Here is a 12,010-nt window from a genome sequence, read left to right as displayed (position 1 = left end):
AGGTCTGGTAGCATCTGTGGAGAGAAATCAGAGTTAATGATCGAGTGACATTTCTGAGGAAGGGTCAGTGGACCCAAAACATTAACTCTTTCTCCCCATTAACTTTGTCTACTTTTTATTCTTCTTTGAAAGATTTTTTTATCCCTTGAGAAACGTGATTCCCCTCCCCTCACTAATTTTTTGAATACATCCTGGAAAACAGAACTACATCGCACGGCTAAGTTGCATTGTAGAATCTGAATGACACCTTGCAAAAATTGGTGAGAGTTCACATTTAAATGTTTTCATATGACCCGTATGGTAGAATTTAGTTTATGATCCTGGCAGTGGGCTAGGGAAGGGATGGCAACCCATATCAGACTGTGATAATTAGTTTTAAAGGCAATCGGGCACTCACCTGGTCAGTATTAGGGTCCTTAGCATCTTCGGGGCAGATGTCAACCCTCTAAGAGTGTCTGGTCAATCAGAGGCCAATGACTGTCTGGTACCTGCAGCTCCACCTCAAAAGTCCAATAATTTTTAATAACTATTGTTTTAACTACCTTGCTGGAAGGAGAATAATCCCAGCTTCTTTAGTCTTTCCACATAACTGAAGCCCTTCAATATCTCTCCTCTTCATTGCCTTCAAGGAGTGGTACCTTCCTGAAGAACAGTGCTCAGAATGAAACATTGTTGAAATGAGAATTCATTAAATGTTATCAGACCAAACAAATGTATGTAACTTTACAGATCGATTTTATTAAATGGAGAAAATCAAGAATACACATGCCATTTTGAGGACAAATTGAATGCTTGACAGTATGATTTGATCTACATTCAAAACAAAATAAATCAACGACATGAAAACTGTACTAAAGTTATATAAGTATTTGTTTGCTTCATTTACTGTCACAGTAAAAATAATACCATTTGATTTATAAAAGCCATTATGAAGGGGAATGGAGTATAAAAGCAGGTTAGTGAGGGTACGATTATGCAGTGCATTTGTGTACCTGGAATACTGCATTCGGTTTTGGTTTCCTTACGTAAGGAGAGAAAAAGGCATATTGGAAACAGCTCCGAGATTATCCAGTAGAGGTGTTTTACTCTAATTGCAGGAGCAGCAATTTCTGTTTTATATGCCGTTGCATTGTTTTGGAACTTTGAGAAAAGTCAAAACAACAGCAGTTTTAAAAGGGAGAAGAGCAGACAAAGGAAGCGCACGGTGTGGTCATTGCAGGAGAGAGAGAAAGAGAGAAAACCTGTACAGTTACTGCCTTTGCTGTTTGAATTCCTGTGTCGCTGGACATCGGAGTGTGTCTGGGAAAATTAACGAACAGTGAAATTCACAACTGATCTTGGAGGAACGGTTGGGTGAAGTTCAAGCACAGAATCAGATAAGCTAATCGTTGTTTTAAGTGTGGCCTACAGAGAATCTGCAGTAGTGAGTAGAGTGGGTTCTTTCTTGATTATATGTTTTTAGAGATATGTTTCTTGATTAAACTTAAAATATAAACTATTAATTTAACCAGGGGCAGTGTTTGTAGAGGAATAAGATGGTGTTATTTTCTGAGTCTGTAGATTGTGAAGGAGCAAAAAATGGCCTTTAATAGAGTGATACATACTTCTTGTCAAAGTGGGAGTTTAAGGGCTACTGCGGATTATATCTGCCATAAATACTGTTGGCTGCGAATCTTATCAGATCGAATGGATCAGTTAGAGACACAGATAGAAGCAATGAGGAATTTGCAACAGCAAAAGTATGTGATGGATGGCATTTACAGGATGGAGGAAAAGTCTCAGATACAGTCACATAGATGGGTTAACTCTAGAAAAGATAAGAGAGGTAGGCAGCTAGTGTAGGAGTCTTCTGTGGCTATACCCATTTCAAACGCATATGCTGTTTTGTAAAATGTGATGGATTCTCAGGGGAACGTAGCACAAACAGCCAGGTTTATGGTATTGAGACCAGCTGTAATGCAACGAGGGGATACATCGGGTTCCAAGAAATCAGTTGTGTTAGGGGATTCTCTAGTCCGAGGTACAGACAGGTGTTTCTGTGGCCAGCAGCGAAAAAGCAGAATGCTTCCCTGATGCCAGGATCAAGGATGTCTCAGACAGGGTGCAGAATGTTCTCAGGGGGAGAGTGGCATTTTTGATAAGGGATAGCATGACAGCTGTGCTGAGGGAGGATATTCCTGGAAATACATCCAGGGAAGTTATTTGGGTGGACCTGAGAAATAAGAAAGGGATGATCACCTTATTGGGATTGTATTATAGACCCCCTTATAGTCAGAGGGAAATTGAGAAACAAATTTGTAAGGAGATCTCAGCTATCTGTAAGAATAATAGGGTGGCTATGGTAGGGGATTTTAACTTTACAAACATAGACTGGGACTGCCATAGTGTTAAAGGTTTAGATGGAGAGGAATTTGTTCAGTGTATGCAAGACAATTTTCTAATTCAGTAAGTGGTTGTACCTCCTAGAGAAGATGCAAACTTGACCTACTCTTGGGAAATAAGGCAGGCAGATGACTTGAGGTGTCAGTGGGGGAGCACTTTGGAGCCAGCGACCATAATACTATTAGGTTTAAAATAATGATGGAAAAGCATAGACCAGATCTAAAAGCTGAAGATCTAAATTGGAGAAAGGCCAATTTTGCCGGTATTAGGCAAGAACGTTCTAAAGCTGTTTGGGGGCAGATGTTCGCAAGCAAAGGGACGGCTGGAAAATGGGAAACCTTCCAAAATGAGATAACGAGAATCCAGAGAAAGTATATTCCTGTCAGGGTGAAAGGAAAGGCTGGTAGGTACAGGGAACGCTGGATGACTAAAGAAATTGAGGGTTTGGCTAAGAAAAAGAAGGAAGCATATGTAAGGTATAGTCAGGATAGATGGAGTGAATCCTTAGAAAAGTATAAAGGCAGTAAGAGTATACTTAAGAGGGAAATCAGGAGGGCAAAAAGGGGACATGAGATAGCTTTGGCAAATAGTATTATGGAGAATCCAAAGATTTTTTACAAATAAATTAAGGACAAAAGGGTAACTAGGGAGAGAATAGGATCTCTTAAAGATCAGCAAGGCAGCCTTTGTGTGGAGCTGCAGAAAATAGGGGAGATACTAAATGAGTATTTTGCATCCGTATTTACTGTGGAAAAGGATATGGAAGATATAGACTGTAGGGAAATGGATGGTAACATCTTGCAAAATGTCCATATTACAGAGGAGGAAGTGCTGGATGTCTTGAAATGCATAAAGGTGGATAAATCCGCAGAACCTGATCAGGTGTACCGAGAACTCTGTGGGAAGCTAGAGAAGTGATTGCTGGGCCTCTTGCTGAGATATTTGTATCGTCGATAGTCACAGGTGAGGTGCTGGAAGACTGGTGGTTGGCTAACATGGTGCCATTGTTTAAGGGTGGTAAGGACAAGCCAGGGAACTATAGACCAGTGAGCTTGACATCATTGGGCAAGTTTTTGGAGGGAATCCTGAGCGACAGGATGCACATGTACTTGGAAAGGAGGAGAAAGTGAGGACTGCAGATGCAGGAGGCCAGAGTTGAAAAGTGTGGTGCTGGAAAAGCGCAGCAGGCCAGGCAGCATCCGAGGAGCAGGAGAATCAACGTTTCGGGCATAAGCCCTTCTTCAGGAATGAGGCTGGTGTGCCAAGCAGGCTGAGATAAAAGGTTGGGGGGGGTGGAATTTGGGGGAGGGGCACTGGGAATACTACAGGTGGAAGGAGGTGAGGGTGATAGGCCAGAGAGGGGGTGGGGGCGGAGAAGTCGGGAAGAAGATTGCAGGTCAAGAGGGCGGTGCTGAATCCGGGAGTTGGGACTGAGATAAGGTGGGGGGAGGGGAAATGAGAAAGCTGGAGAAATCTACATTCATCCCGTATGGTTGGAGGGTTCCTAGGCGGAAGATGAGGCGCTCTTCCTCCAGGTGTCGTGTGATGAGGGTCTGGCGATGGAGGAGGCTAAGGACCTGCATGTCCTTGGCAGAGTGGGAGGGGGAGTTCATCCTTGCAAGAGGATTCGCAGTAGGTTAAGATCAACTAGGAGAAGGTGAGGACTGCAGATGCTGGAGACCAGAGTTGAAAAATGTGGTGCTGGAAAAACGCAGCAGGCCACGGCAGCATCCGAGGAACAGGAGAATCGACGTTTCGGGCATAAGCCCTTCTTCAGGAATGAGCCTGGTGTGCCAAGCAGGCTGAGATGAAAGATAGTGGGGGGGGGGGGGAATTTGGGGGAGGGGCGCTGGGAATACGATAGGTGGAAGGAGGTGAGGGTGATAGGCTGGAAGGGGTATGGGGGTGGAGAGGTCGGGAAGAAGATTGCAGGTCTAGAGGATGGTGCTGAATCCGGGGGTTGGGACTGAGATAAGGTGGGGGAAAGGGAAATGAGGAAGCTGGAGAAATGTATTTGGAAAGGCAAGGGATAATCAGTGTGGCTTTGTGCATAGGAAATCATGTCTCACAAACTTGATTGAGTTTTTTGAGGAAGTAACAGAGGATTGATGAGAGCAGAGCAGTAGATGTGATCTATATGGACTTCAGTAAGGCATTCGACAAGGTTCCCCATGGGAGACTAATTAGCAAGGTTAGATCTCACGGAATACAGGGAGAACTAGCCATTTGGATACAGAACTGGCTCAAGATAGAAGACAGAGGGTGGTGGTGGAGGGTTGTTTTTCAGACTGGAGGCCTGTGACCAGTGGAGTGCCACAAGTGCTGGGCCTCTACATTTTGTCATTTACATAAATGATTTGGACGTGAGCGTAAAAGGTACACTTAGTAAGTTTGCAGATGACACCAAAATTGGAGGTGTAATGGACAGTGAAGAGGGTTACCTCGGATTACACCAGGATCTTGACCAGATGGGCCAATGTGCTGAGAAATGGCAGATGGAGTTAATTCACATAAATGCGAGGTGCTGCATTTTGGGAAAGCAAATCTTAGCAAGACTTATACACTTAATGGTAAGGTCCTAGGGAATGTTGCTGAACGAAGAGACATTGGAGTGCAGGTAGGTAGGATAGTAAAGAAGGTGTTTGGTATGCTTTCCTTTATTGGTCAGAGTATTGAGTACAGGAGTTGGGAGGTCATGTTGTAGCTGTACACGACACTGGTTAGGCCACTGTTGGAATATTGCGTGCAATTCTGGTCTCCTTCCTATTGGAAAAAATGTTGTGAAACTTGAAAGGTTTCAGAAAAGATTGACAAGGATGTTGCCAGGGCTGGAGGATTTGAGCTATCGGGAGAGGCTTAACAGGCTGGGGTTGTTTTCCCTAGAGCATCGGAGGCTGAGGGGTGACATTATAGATGTTTACAAAATTATGAGGGGCATGGATAGGGTAAATAGGCAAAGTCTTTTCCCTGGGGTTGGGGAGTCCAGAACTAGAGGGCATAGGTTTAGGGTAAGAAGGAGAAGATGGAAAAGAGACCCAAGGGGCGACTTTTCCATGCAGAGGGTGTTACATGTCTGGAATGAGCTGCCAGAGGAGGTGGTGGAGGCTGGTACAATTGCAACATTCTTGGATGGGTATATGAATAGGAAGGGTTTGGAGGGATATGGGCCGGGACTAGATTGGATTGGGATATCTGCTCGGCATGGACAGGTTGGACCAAAGCATGTGTTTCCATGCTATACATCTCTATTATTCTATGACTTCCCAGAATGAAGGGTGTTCTGTTACAACAAAAGTTTAACAAGTTAGCTTATATTCTTTGGAATTTGAAAGAATGGGAGAGAATATTATTAAAACATGTAATATCATGAAGGGCTTGAGAGTGTAGATGCTAGAGGATGTTTCCTTCAGTGGGGGTTCCTAGAACTACTGGACACCATTTCAAAATATGAGGTATTTCAAGATGGAGATAAACAAGATCTTCTTAGATCGTCTTTTGTATCTGGGCAAGAGAATTTCAGTGGAGCCTGAATTTGATCATCAAATATATTCATAGCTGAATCAGACAGATTTTTGATCACAAATTCAGAAGGACAGGCAGGAAAATAAAGTTAAGGTCACAGTCTATATTGCAATAGCATGGCATAGGTCGAATATTATTTGTAACAATTGAAGACATTACAAGTTCTTACTATCGAGGATATGTATTTATCTTTGTTGACCCCCTTTGCAGAATATCTCTTGGTGGATCGATGAAGGAACATCAAAAGGATAGATTGGTATGCATTAGTTTTATATGCCTTTCCTGTAGGGTACAGGGTAGGGAGGATATAGAAGTTAATTGTGATTCCAGCACACATTTAACTCTCCGATCTGCAGACTGACTTATTTTAAAATTTAGATTTAAATGTTTCCCTATTTTCATGATTTTCATGGTCTTGTTAAATCTATTTGAATTTCCAAATTAATTCACTATGAACCAAATTTCAAAACGTGCAGATTGATGTTTATTCCAAGTGCATATAACAAAATAAATTACAAAATTGAAACAGTACAATTTTAGAACTCTTAATAATGTTTCCATAGAGGAAAACCACCGTGCAATTGCTGAGAGATTGGTGTTTAATTGTGATCAAAACTTATTTATAAAGTGGAGGAAAAATGGATTTTAATGTTCAGGTCTGTGAAGAACTGAGTTGTTTATGTTAAAAAAGTCAAAGTCATTTTGAACAGTGAGATTAAGATCTCATTACTAAGACGTCACATGAAGTTAGCTAAATGACTCGGAATCTCTGTCAGAGATAATTGTTAACATTTTTGTTGACTTGAATAGTGCAACTGAAACATAGAGGGCCCAGATTCAGGACATTTCAGAGAGATAAGATCTGTTCTGCTAAGTGCTGCTACTTTGGTAGTCTCCAAACGCAGAGCAGAGAGGGAAAAGTACTGAGTTGCTTAGAAGAAAACCACAGAAGCATAAGGCTGTAGAGTTGTCAGAGAGGAAGAGATTTTGCAAGACTGTTTGAAGGTTTGAGTTTAAGGAACCCAATTTAGGTAGTAAGTGAGCTGAGTGAACAGTTTGTTCAACAGTTTCAGAAATTGATATTAGCTCAAGAAAATAATACTGAGTGAGTGTAAATTTGTCAAAAAGAAACCAATTACAGTTGTGCCAACTGAAAAAGGAGCTTTAGTGTAAAGAGAGGAATGAACTTTGAGTGTCAGAAAGATTGTTGGGGTAAAAGTATTGAATCCATCTTTCTAATGTTTGTAATGAATTTATTTCAGAGTGTTTAGTAATCTGATTAACCTTTTGCATAATAAACTTGTGTTAAAAGTACATCAGCAGGCACTAGTAAATATGCTGTGACTAACATCCATAAACAGAAAAGCAAAACTTATGATCTATCAAGCCCACTGTCTGACTTGTCCTGCATCACCATGAACTACAACCATAACAAATGTTTTTCTGAATGAGAAAGTAAAAAGTTTGAATTGCTGTTACAATTACTAGACTTTTTTTTGTGTCCTGGTAATTCTAGGTAATACTGTAAACAGTGCACAATATTAAACAAATGCTTTGTTGTTTTCCTCAGGCTACTATAGTGACGGACTCAATGCCATCATTGTGTTTGCAGCATGTTTCCTGCCAGAGAGCAGTCGACCTGACTATAATTATATTATGGAAAATCTCTTTTTGTGAGTAGAATGTCAATATTTGTCTTAATGTTGTCCCTAAGTTAAGAACCAGCATGATCTGTGTCCTTGGACTGCTACTTAACTAATTGGATGGATAAAGATTTTTTTTTGTATTGGCTAAAAAATAACTGCATGTGAATTTACAAAAAACTGATTCATTCTAAACCTCAAATTCTAGTTCTGTAAAAACTTGTACAGTACACCTCAACATGATTCCCAGAATGTCCAGGGCATTTTTTTGTTTTCCAGCTAACACATTGGATGTGTGTTTATTGTTGCCATGTGGTTAAATGCACCAGCAGTTAATCTATGCATCATCATGTTCCATCAATAGAAAATCAGTTGAAGGGCTTGTTAATCTGATATTGTTGAGGGATGGACATTGGCCAGAACATGCACGAAACATTGTGTTTCTCTTCAAAAAGTATAGTGGGATTTTAATGCCCATCTGAAGCACTAGACGCAGGTTTGATGTAGTACTCTATATTTTCACTTATGAAATAGCATGTTCAAAAATGTCTCAGCTGACATCTCATTTGAAGAGCAATAACTGGAAAAGTTACATTTCTTTCATTAATCCTCAAAGGTGCTTAGGGTTATGCGCTCATGGGGTGACATGGGTTGATCCCATGACCTGCTGAGAAAGTTGACAATGTTCCAACTGAGCTAACTGACACTTCTGAGCCAGGTCCAAAATTCAGCTTTATAGCCAATCAAAAGCATGAAGCCTGAAATGCAAACGCACAGTATTGGAAACACTCAGCAGCTGAGGTAGCATCTGCGGAGAGATGAAAGCTATTTCAAGTAGATAATTTTGTCGTAACGAGGAGATATTATGGGTGAACAGTTTGTAAGGAGGAATGGAGCAAAGGAAAGGGTGGATGTAGAGAGAGAATAAAGAGAATAAAAATCTTGCATACACAAGACAAGAATGATCAAGGTGGTTGGGTAAAGGATGTGAAATGGTTAAATAACCAGTAATAAAATGTGAAGGAACTGAAAGAGGTGAGAAAAAAGTACAGAAGTGAAATCATGAACTCTTCATTCAATCTGATGGTCATCTTATATTTCCCTATGATTTTCTTTTAGCCTCCTTTTGTTTTGCATGATTATCATAAAGTATCCCATGGGGAACCTTGTCAAACACCTTACTGAAGTCCATATAGATCACATCTACCACTCTGCCCTCATCAGTCCGCTTTGTTACTTCCTCAAAAAACTCAATCAAGTTTGTGAGACATGATTTCCCATGCACAAAGCCATGTTGACTATCCCTAATCAGTCCTTGCATTTCCAAATATATGTACATCCTGTCCCTCAGGATTCCCTCCAACAACTTGCCCACCACTGACGTCAGGCTCACTGGTCTATAGTTTCCTGGCTTGTCTTTACCGCCCTTCTTAAACAGTGGCACCACGTTGGCCAACCTCCAGTCTCCCGGCACCTCACCTGTGATTATTGATGATACAAATATCTCAGCAAGGGGCCCAGTAATTGCTTCTCAAGCTTCCCACAGAGTTCTAGGGTACACCTGATCAGGTCCTGGGGATTTATCCACGATTATGCATTTCAAGACATCCAGCACTTCCTCCTCTGTAATATGGACATTTTTCAAGATGTCACCATCTATTTCCCTACATTCTATATCGTCCCATGTCCTTTTCCACAGTAAATACTGTTGCAAAATATTCGTTTAGTATCTTCCCCCATTTTCTGCGGCTCCACACAAAGGCTGACTTGCTGATCTTTAAGGGGCCAAATTCTCTCCTTAGTTACCAAACTGTCCTTCATGTATTTGTAAAAATCCTTTGGATTCTCCTTAACTCTATTTGCCAAAGCTATCTCATGTCCCCTTTTTGCCCTCCTGATTTCCCTCTTAAGTATACTCCCTCTGCCTTTACACTTTTCTAAGGATTTACTTGATCTATCCTGTCTATACCTGACATATGCTTCCTCCTTTTTCTTAACCAAACCCTCAAATCCTCATTAGTCATCCAGCGTTCCCTATACCTACCAGCCTTTCCTTTCACCCTAACAGGAATATACTTTCTCTGGATTCCCGTTATCTCATTTTGGAAGGCTTCGCGTTTTTTAGCTGTCCTTTTATCTGCGAACATCTGCACCCAATTGGCTTTTGAAAGTTCTTGCCTAATACCATCAAAATTGGCCTTTTTCCAATTTAGAACTTCAACTGTTAGATCTGGTCTATCCTTTTCCATCACTGTTTTAAAACTAATAGAATTATAGTCGCTGGCCCCAAAGTGCTCCCCCACTGACACCTCAGTCACCTGCCCTGTCTTACCAACAGTTGGCTAAGTTTTGCACCTTCTCTAGTAGGTACACCCACATGCTGAGTCAGAAAATTTTCTTATACACATTTAACAAATTCCTCTCCATCTAAACCCTTAACACTATGGCAGTCCCAGTCTATGTTTGTAAAGTTAAAATGCCCTACCATAACCACCCTATTATTCTTACAGATAGCTGAGATCTCTTACAAGTTTGTTTCTCAATTTCCCTCTGACTATTAGAGGGCCTATAATGCAATCCCAATAAGGTGATCATCCCTTTCTTATTTCTCAGTTCCACCCAGATAACTTGCCTGGATGTATTTCTGGAACTATCCTCCCTCAGTCCAGCTGTAATGCTACCCCTTATCAAAAATGCCACTCCCCCTCCTCTCTTGCCTCCCTCTCTATCCTTCCTGTAGCATTTGTATCCTGGAACATTAAGCTGCCAGTCCTGCACATCCCTGAGCCATGTTTCCGTAATTGCTATGATATCCCAGTCTCATGTCCCTAACCATGCCCTGAGTTCATCTGCCTCCCCTGTTTGGCCCCTTGCATTGAAATAAATGCCGTTGAATTTATTAGTCCTACCTTGTCCCTGCCTGTCCTGACTGACTTGCTTCTGTTCTCAACTGTACCAGTCTCAGATTGATCTCTTTCCCCACTATCTCCCTGGGTCCTGCACCCCCCCCCCCCCCCACCCCCACCTTACTAGTTTAAATCCTCCGGAGCAGCTCTAGGTCCAATTTAAGTGCAACCCGTCCTTCTTGTACAGGTCACTTCTACCCCAGAAGAGATTCCAATGATTCAAAAATGTGAATCCTTCTCCCATACACCAGCTCCTCAGCCATCTGCTCTGTCCTCCTATTCCTTCCCTCACTAGCTCGTAGCACCGGGAGTAATCCAGATATTACTATTCTCGAGGACATCCTTTTTAAATTCCTGCCTAACTCTCTGTAATCTCCCTTCAGAATCTCAACCTTTTCCCTTCCAATGTTGTTGGTTCCAATGTGGACAATTACCTCTTGCTGGCCCCTCTCCCCCTTGAGAACATTCTGCACCCGCTCTGAGACATCCTTGATCCTGACACCAGGGAAACAACACACCTTTCTGATTTTTCGCTGTTCGCCACAGAAACGTCTGTCTGTACCCTGGACTATAGAGTCCCTAACACAATTGATCTTTTGGAACCCAACATACCCTCGTTGCATTAGAGCCAGTCTCAATACCAGAAACTTGGCTGTTCGTGCTATGTTCCCCTGTGAATCGATCACCCCCTACATTTTCCAAAACAGCATACTTGTTTGAAATGGGGATAGCCACAGAAGACTTCTGCACTAGCTGCCTTACCTCTTTTACCTTTTCTGGAGTTAACCCATCTATGTGACAGTATGAGACTTTCCCCTCTTCCTGTAACTGCCATCCAACACATACCATTGCTGTTGCAAATTCCTCATTGCCTCTAACTATCTCTCCAACCGATTCGTTTGATCTGATAGGATTCGCAACCAACAGCATTTATTGCAGATATAATCCGCAGTAACCCGTAAACTCTCCTTAAACTCCCACGATTGACAAGAAGCGCATATAACTCTACTAAAGGCCATTTTTGCTCCTTCACAATCTACAGACTCAGAAAATAACACAGTCTTATTCCTCTACAAAACACTGCCCCAGATTAAATGAATAGTTATGGCTTATATTTTAAGTTTAATAAAGAGACATATCTCAAAAAACATATAATCAAGAAAGAAACCACTCTACTCACTACTGCAGACTTTCTATAGGCCACACCTAAAACAATACATTTACCTGTTTCTGTTCTATGACTTCACCCAACCGTTCCTCCAAGATCAGTTGTGAATTTCACTGTTAGTTAATTTTCCCAGCCGCACTCTGATGTCTAGCAATATATGAATTCAAGCAGCAAAGGCTGTAACTGTGCAGGTTCACTGTGGTTTCCGTTTCTTTCTCTCTGTCTGTCTCCTGCACTGACTTCATCATATGCTTACTTTTTCTGTTCTTCTCCCTTTTAAAACTGCTGTTGTTTTGGAACTTCGGAAAAAAAAAGTCAAAACAATGCAACAGCATATAAAACATTAATTGCTGCTCCTGGAATTCAAGGAAATCAACTCCAACACCTAA

At 41.6% G+C, this 12,010-nt stretch overlaps 1 protein-coding gene across 6 annotated transcripts in view; it reads left to right on the top strand.

Annotated features, from left to right (window-relative positions):
- The window catches only part of LOC140486271 (protein prune homolog 2-like), a 417,027-nt gene that overhangs the window by 367,978 nt on the left and 37,039 nt on the right, over window positions 1-12,010 (top strand). For all 6 annotated transcript variants that reach the window (XM_072585194.1, XM_072585201.1, XM_072585229.1 and 3 more), the window contains one exon: window positions 7,475-7,577. In XM_072585194.1, the coding sequence (XP_072441295.1) occupies window positions 7,475-7,577 (103 nt within the window). The remainder of the gene's footprint in view (window positions 1-7,474; window positions 7,578-12,010) is intronic.

The sequence above is a fragment of the Chiloscyllium punctatum genome, chromosome 2 (genome assembly GCF_047496795.1).
Source record: "Chiloscyllium punctatum isolate Juve2018m chromosome 2, sChiPun1.3, whole genome shotgun sequence".
In the NCBI taxonomy this organism is placed as follows: domain Eukaryota; kingdom Metazoa; phylum Chordata; class Chondrichthyes; order Orectolobiformes; family Hemiscylliidae; genus Chiloscyllium; species Chiloscyllium punctatum.
Note: the sequence above shows the minus strand (reverse complement) of the source record. Positions and strands in the feature narration are given on the sequence as shown.